Here is an 8,201-nt window from a genome sequence, read left to right as displayed (position 1 = left end):
TCTGAAGGACCAAGGTGAGATCGTTTGTCCCATTCGTGTAAGTGACAGCCCCCCGGGGTGAACGAACGTGACGGCCCCCCGGGGTGAACGAACGTGACGGCCCCCCGGGGTGAACGAACGTGACGGCCCCCCGTGGTGAACGAACATGACGGCGGTGTCACATCATTTCTGCGCTAGTTGTTAGTGTTTGACTGTTGAGCAGGAAGGACTGGCAGCTACCTCCCCTGTTCCCTCCTGATGTTTACAGACCAGGCCCCCGTTCAGCAGCAGTGACAGAGCCAGCCTGGCTGAGCAGAGGTAGGACTGGTGGACCATGAACGTAGAAGTCAGAACAGAAATGTGACCTGATGTGGGAGTCGTGAGGATTGTTGATTTTTGTGTTCGCCTTTTTGTGTCAAATTCCGAAGCGGGACCACGCCTCTTTTTCCCCTTGCTGTCGTCGCAGTTTAGCCCAATCATAGCCAAAGCCATATGATGATGATGATGATGGCCACCATCATTTTGACCCTGTTGTGTTCTCAATCCTGGCTGTTGGGAGGTGTGTTATGACCTGATTTCCAGCGGCGGTCTCAGAGAGGGATGCTTGTTGTTGTAATGGTGGCTTCCTGCTCTGGTTCTCAGACAGCTGACTGGTTTGTGCTTTCGTCAGCGCTTCAGGTCGGAGAAGGTCAGAGAACCAAGTGAAGTGCAGGACCGTTGACCGATGGAGCCAAACAAGAATGTCTTGTAACAGCAAGACAACACAATCGACTGCATGGGTTAAAGGTCACTTTAAAGTCTTGCTTGTAGACAGCAACTAAAGTCTGTTTTAGCCTTCTGTTCTTATTGTAGCATTTTGGAAACTCTCTCTTCACTTCCACATTCATCCCCATTGTCTTTTTAGTACAGAGATCGCTGTAGCGCTGATGATTGTCTCATATAGGTACATGACCATGCAGGGACCAGAGAGGGTGAAATCACAGTCCTGTAGTACTATGACTCGGCCTGCAGGGGTCATACTATCACATTTCAGTCCCCGTATGACTTCTGGCAGGCGAACGCCGGGGCGTTTGACAGTTGATGTCGGCCTACATATCCACGTTAGATCTTTAAACTAAACATAGCTGCTCACCTGGTAGCCCTTTTGAACATTCCCTGATTCAACACATCTGTGTGTATGTGTGTGAGAGACTATCAGAAACCCGGTTATCTCTTGTTCCCTGTTAAGGTTAGAATCAGGGGAGGGGAAGCTGAGGCCAAGTCTTTGCCTGAGGGCGACGTTCCCAGATTGGTTGTTATGTCTAGAGGAACAGGCAGGAGATGAAAGGTCTGGACCGACATGGAGACCAGGCTGAGATGATGTTGTTTCATGGTGACTCATAGTGGAAACGCTGTTTTTACTGGTTGCTAGAGGAACTGGGACCCCAGAGGCCGCCACCCTGCCTGATCACATGGTTCCCCTTGGCTCAGATCAGGGACCGGAGGAGGGTGAGAGAGGGATGATGGAAGAGAGGGATGAGTGGAGGAAGAGGTGTTTACCAAGCAGACCTATAGCAGTGTTATAAATATGTACTTGTACTGTGTAATGAAAATGCATTCTCTGTTGCGGTATCTTGCTTAAACAGAATTTGCTTCCTGAAAATGGTTATTGACCGTATATTAAAATCAGTATTTAGAATGTTTTGTCATGGAGGGACTCTCCTAAAAAGCCATATGGGTTTAACTAGTCTAGTCAAAGTTAGAAATGAGGGTCGAAGCTGAGTGCTTCACAGGGCTGAATTCTGATGTCTTACTAAACATTTTTGGCGCCTTTTCGTGATTGCATCTCTCATTGTTTTTTAATTCAGTCGATTCATTTGGACACACACACTCTCGTTTTTCCCCCTCATGGTTAATGTAAGGTGTGTGTTCTGGAGAGTTCCCCCCCTGTGCTTCATAACTCCTGCTGCTGACCCGTCTGCTTACTTCATGTGCCTCCGTCTGTGTGTGTGTACATACACAACTATAGCTACATCATTCAGAGGTCCCCTGTTGGGTTCTCTGTCATTTCTGTTGTTTTTTTTTCTCCATTTTTTATCATGTCACACTTTTGTTACTGACGGTCTCATTTACAAAACAGCCTTTCTGTAATGTGCCTAAGCTATGGAGGAAAAAAAAAGTATTCATTTTGATTTTGCCTTTCATATGAAACATATTCAAGCCTGAAAATTAAATAAAGTACTTATTCAACTATTACCTGCCTCTGTTTCTTCTGTGTATGAATGTCTCGTCTTCCAGGAAACGGTGTCTTCACCACCACCAGCCTTTAACTCAATAGGTGTACTTGCTCAGGATGTGGTTGTTTAGTGCATGCGTTAACATTGCGAAACCAGTTTATAAGTCTATTGACAAATGGAAATCTCTCCCCCTTCATGTTAGTGAAACACTGCCTTATGAGTGAAGACTTGTTCTTGACTGTCCTCCGTACATGTGGGGCGTTAGGTGCAGGGCATAAAAACAAGATGAAACCTGGTTTGTTACATTTTGTTTATTCTGCAAATAATATCTGTAAAAATTATACAACAGGCCTAGGTATGTTGGAACTCTGGTAAAACAGTTTTCATACGTCTTTTACAGTCAAAAGATTTATTACATTTTTAAGAAAGAACGATCCATGAAAACAGAGATTCACGTCAAAGACGCACAGAAGCACTTTATGCTTAATCACAGACAAACAAACAAACATCTCCTAGGTTCAACTCTGACCTCACGTCTGTACAAAGAGAAAGAGACACTCGCAAACAGCAGTGCGGTTCTTATTTCGTCTCCCTTAGGAACAGTCTTTCTCTCTCTCTCTCTCTTCACACACCACTGATCCTCACTCAGGGGATTGGCTTGGTCCATATCTGTCCAGTCAGGATTTAGAAAAAAAAACAAAAAAAAACACCTCGCTCTTCCCCTCCATCTTTCTCTCCACATCTGCGTGAGTGAACCGTAACCTCCTTCCTCTCCTCTTCTCCCTCCATCTGCAGCAGGCTGGCGAACAGGCACAACAGCAGAGAGGAGGGGGGAGAGATCCCTCTCTCCGTCCCTCCCTCCTTCCTTCCACAAATCCTGCGCTTGAGTTTCCACTGGAACTTGTCGTTAGACTGAGAAAATGGCGGATGGGAAGATACAGGGGAGCTCGGGGGTGTGTGTGTGTGTGCGCGAGAGAGAGAGAGATAGAAAGTGGAGGAAGGGCTGGCGGTGTCAGAATCCATCTCCAGCATTAGGGGGTGTGTGAGAGGGGGTGGGTGGGTGTGGGTGTGTGTGTGTCAGAGAGAGAAGGGTGGGAGGTTTCAGGGTCCGTTTCCAGTGATCCCGTTACAATCACATCTGCTGTCATTCGCTCACACACTCCCCCTGCGAAGACCACCTGCACCCTGCCTTCCCTCAGGGCCATCCCTCTCTCCTCTCCTCTCAGAGACAAAGGTCCCTTCAGTCTGTTCCTGTAAACAGGGAATAAAAAATACAACGTTAAGCGAACAGCACAATGACAGTACTGTAGCACCAAATGCTACAATGCTAATGTACTTTGCATGTCAGCCATGTGGTAAGGTGCCTCGCGACCCATATAATGTCTCCTCATTATGTTGATGATCACATTGTATCACAGAGCCACCCCACCCCACCCCCCTGCAGTAAGTGACTATTCAAAATAAGCACACTTGGAAAAAAAAAAAAAAAAAGGGTTTAATCTAAAAACATCTGTCTGTCTGTGTTTGTGTCTGTCTGACCACCATAACCCTTTTGTATCAGCGTGAACACAACTATTGTTGGAGAAGACTTACACACACAATCACAGCAATTCCCTGCAAATTCACAGACAATTATCCAGCAATTTCCCATCACAGAGAAAGAATTGTGTGCAACTAGCTGGCATCTGGACACCTATGGCTTCCAATCTAGGTCATTTTTGAAAAAGCAGTAATTGACAGATTTTCATAACACAACAGACCATTCTCGTGTGGATCGAAAATACAGTAGACACAAAAAAAAACACTTTACCTTTGCCTGTATTCACAGCCTTCACATCCTCAGCCTTCACATTCTCACTCTTCTTCTCCTCCTCCTCCTCCTCCTCATCCGCCTCTTTCGTGACACCACACACTGACTGTTCCATCCTCTCCTCCTTCACCTCCCCCTGGTCCGGTTCTGGCAGTGATGATCCTGGTACGACTGCAGACGGTGTTGCTTCTGGCACTAGTTCTGGTTCTGGTACTGGATCAGTTGTTACTGGTACTCCCTCTGCCCCTGCTGAGTCAGCCGGTTCCGCCTCCCCCTTCACCAGCAGGGCCGCCTGGTTGGAGAACCATCGTCGGACAAGCTCCTCTGTCAACCCACTGGCCTGCGCCAATTCCACCACCTGGAGAAGAACAATCTCTGTTATCTCCGCCTACTGTCGGTGCTATTTGAAGGGTTTTCCAGATCCCGACTTTCAATCAACACATCAAAGGCCTGAATTGCCAAACTGTCAGTTTGAAATCAAAATGGCTACTCAAGTTCAAATTAATTGGCCGGTTTAGTCTGGGTACTTGTTAATTTCTGCTTTTCATGTCACCCAGCCCTGTGCAGTACCACAAATGCTGCGTATGGACAAGAAATGTAAGCAATGGCGATCTCTATTACACATTTATAACACATCTCAAATCAACCCATAACAGCTCGGTTCTGATGTGTACAGTAGAAATGGGTCACAGTATAGTGTTGTACGATCTACCGGTTCTACAAGAGTATCACGATACCCTGCTTTGAAAACACCACTACAGCATCTAGTGTACCAAATCCAGGAGGCTCACCTGTCCCTCCTCCAGACTGCCGTGGGCCTCTAGGTGGGCTCGGAGGATGTGCGTGTCTCCCTTCTGGAGGTCCTGGTCCAGGACCATGCTCTGGTAGGCCTCCAGCCACTTCAGCTGGCCGTTCTTCTGCACGTAGCGGCAGTCTCCGAACCAGCGGACCACCTCGGGCCTGGGCAGGCCGGTCCCAGAGATCAGCTCGTCATACTGGGTGCTGCTAGGCCACTGGGTCCGGGCGAACACCTGCTTCAGGAGGTGAAGCTGCTCGGCGGTCTTCTTGCCCCGGATCGGGGAGGGTTTGGGGGACGGGGAGGGTTTGGGGGACGGGGAGGGTTTGGGGGACTGGGATGAGGCTGGTTTGGGGGTGAGGGACAGGACTGGGGAGGGAGTCGTCGGGGGAGGCATCGCGGGGCTGTCTGCCGGTCCTGGATGTCCCGCCTCAGTCTCTGGCTTCCCATTGGACTCTGTCACTTTCAGCATCTTCAGGTTGATCTTAATGGGGTTCACCTTCAGCTCGGAGCCTGAACCATCCTCCCTCTGCCTCTCCTCCTTCCCCTCTTCCTGATCCTCCCCTTTCTTCACGCCATCACCACCATTCTTACCCTCCTCCTCCACTCCTCCTCCCGCTTCTTCCTCTTCCATCATCTCCTCTCTCTCCGCCCGCTCTGCGTCCTCTTTCTTCTTCTCCGCCGCCAATCTCTTCCTCCTCTCCGCAAACCAGCCGTGGATCTCCCGCCGGGTCATCTTGGTTTCGGCCCGCAGACGGTCCACTTCCTCCCCGGGCGGGTCGGGGTCCTGGCTGAAGCTGGCCTCCAGCGCTTTCACCTGATTGGGTCGAGAATTCTAGGTTAGATTTGGGTCGGGTAGAGTTAGATTAAAGTCCAAGTAAGTGTGCAAGTAAACAAATCCATTATTTGTAGTTTGGAATACGGAACAGTCGCATACAAATAATTATATATGGATCACAGATATAGACCCTTCAAGTGGTGCTTCACAGTCAGGGTAAAACATTAACACCCACCAAATGCGGGTAGATTTTAGCATCAGCAGGTAAATCTGTAATTCTTACCAGCCACTTTGGCGGGGAGCCAACAAAGGTTTGTGAATACTATACTTCAATTTAAAAATTAAGCTGGTGCGATTCACAGTTATGGTCACAGTTGATTAAACATTTGTGACAACACTCCTGCCTCATCCAGACGAATATAACTGCTGCGCATCTCCTGACTTTCAAACAACGACGCCCCCTCCACCCCCCCACCCCCTCAAATTCAACTACACGTAACAGTGTGAGATAGAAAACATGCAGGGGAAAATATTTAGCAGTATTTTGACAGGGACAGGTGCGAAACTTAAAGAGGTGCAGGGAGTCTTGGCTGGTAAAAACAAATCAGAGTGGCTGGAGAATTTTCCCATCCACCAGACACCTTGGCTGGTGGACCAAAAAGTTAATTTTATGCCCTGTTGGCAATGCTGACAAACAGGTCAGACCATCCTCCGCCACACGTCCACTCACCTGCTGAGGGTCTCTCTCTTTGTAGCGGATGGCCGTGAAGTCTGGGGAGGGGGGTCTAGGCGGGCGGCGGGACGGTGTGGTGGGGGACGTGGGGGTCTGTGAGGGAGGGGGGCTGAGGGGGACTGCCCCCTGCTGGGGGGTTTTGGGGGCATCGTTGGGGGTAGCGCCGTCCGAAAGGTCCATGGGGGTACCGCCGCCGCCGGTCGTCGTTCCAGAAGCGGTCGCCGCCGTGCCCCCTGCCCCGGCCGTGGTCGCCGCGTTCCCCTGACCGCCCTTCGACCCCTTGAGGTTGCGGAAATGGTAGCGGCGGTCGCTGAACCACTTGCGGACCTCCCTCACGGTCAGGCTGGTCAGGGCGATCAGGCGGTCCACCTCCTCCTGGTTGGGGAACTGGTTGGTGAGGAAGCTCTCCTTCAGGGCGCTCAGCTGCTCCACGGACTTCTTGCTCTTGTAGAAGCTGGGGTCCAGGAAGGTGTTGGGGAGTGTTCTGGAGCTGGGCGTGCCGCCAGGGTTAACGGTGGCGGTGGCGGCGGTGGCCGCAGCGGGGGAGGAAGACACGGATTTGGTGGCAGGGGAACAGGACACCTCCGTTTTGGTGGCGACTGCGGTGTTACTGGCGGTGGTCGTGGCCGCGGTGGGCGTGGCTGTGGATGTGGGGGCGCCGTTTCCTTTGCTAACGCTGCTGTTAGCGTCTTTACTCTTCTGACTGTTGCAGCTGTGTTTACTGTTGTTGCTGTTGTTGTTGTTGTTGATGGGTTTAATGTCGGCGCTGCTTTTTAGGTCACTGCTGACTTTGCCCTCACTGTTACTCCTAGCTGTGCTGCTGCTGGTCTTGTTGCCCTCACTGTTCTTATTGTCACTGCTGCTGCTGCTGCTTTTAGCATTGTTAGCATTGCTAGCAGCATTGCTAGCAGCATTGCTCTTGCCATTGAGATTAGCAATAACATTGATGATTTTCCCATTGCCGTTGATTTTGCCGTTGGTATAACTATAGTTGCTGTTACCGCCGGTGAAACTAAGGTTGATCACGCTGGCATGGCTGCTGATACTACTACTACTGTTGCTATGGCTACTACTACTGCTGATAATACTGCTAGTGCTGCCTCGACCGTTACTACTGCTGCTACTGATGATGTTGCTCCCGCTGCTGCTGCTCCCAACAGTCCCCACCACCATGCTGATCCCCTTATCCGCCACCAGGGCGGCAGCAGGCCGGGCGTGCATCATAGGCCGGGCCGCAGCCTGGGGCTTGGGTGTGACGGCCAGGGTCATCGGGGCGCTGGTGACCTGGATGCCATTGGCCATCATGGGCTGGGTGACGATCACCCCTCCCTGGCTGACCAGAGAGCCCTGGAGGATGTGGGGGATCCCCGTGGGACCCAGCGAGGCGGGCAGGACCGTGATGGTGTGCTGGGCCGGGCTGTGGTGGCTCTGGGTCTGGCGCTGGTGTGCAGAGCTGGGCGGTGCCGTCTGGATGATGGTGTTGAACATCTTCCTGCGGGCGTCCTCGATCTCCTCCGGGGACCAGCTGATGCCCTGCTTCAGCCGCTGGGCCGTGAACCAGATCTTGATCTGCTCCTCAGGGAACTTGGTGACCACCGTCAGGTAGCAGAGCTCTGCCTTGGTGGGGTACGGGAACTTACTGAAGGACGTCTTGAGGAAGGAGGAGGAGTCCATGGATGCGCTGTAGGTGGGGATGCTGCTCAGAGGAATCATCACCTGGGGGGGAGAGGAGAGGAGACGTGATAAGGACAGAAGATTAGATTAGAGAGTACTTCATTGATCCTCCCTCTTTGGAAGAGTGGTTCCAAAACATTCCAAAAACAATGCAGGTGGCCTGGGGTGGTCCAAGGGTCAAGCACCACGGCCTACAGTGCACACATATGCCCATG

At 51.1% G+C, this 8,201-nt stretch overlaps 1 protein-coding gene across 2 annotated transcripts in view; it reads right to left on the bottom strand.

The window, feature by feature from the left end:
• Window positions 1–2,500: 2,500 nt before the first annotated feature.
• The window catches only part of zhx3b (zinc fingers and homeoboxes 3b), a 15,140-nt gene continuing 9,439 nt past the window's right edge, over window positions 2,501–8,201 (bottom strand). For both annotated transcript variants that reach the window (XM_083675004.1, XM_083675005.1), the window contains exons 4-7: window positions 6,310–8,028; window positions 4,797–5,618; window positions 4,006–4,363; window positions 2,501–3,446 (exon numbers count right to left, since the gene is read on the bottom strand). In XM_083675004.1, the coding sequence (XP_083531130.1) occupies window positions 3,436–3,446; window positions 4,006–4,363; window positions 4,797–5,618; window positions 6,310–8,028 (2,910 nt within the window). In that variant the 3' untranslated portion in view covers window positions 2,501–3,435. The remainder of the gene's footprint in view (window positions 3,447–4,005; window positions 4,364–4,796; window positions 5,619–6,309; window positions 8,029–8,201) is intronic.

This window comes from Argentina silus, assembly GCF_951799395.1.
Source record: "Argentina silus genome assembly, chromosome: 8".
NCBI lineage: Eukaryota > Metazoa > Chordata > Actinopteri > Argentiniformes > Argentinidae > Argentina > Argentina silus.
The sequence above is the reverse complement of the archived record's forward strand: the minus strand, read 5'-3'. Positions and strand labels throughout refer to the sequence as shown.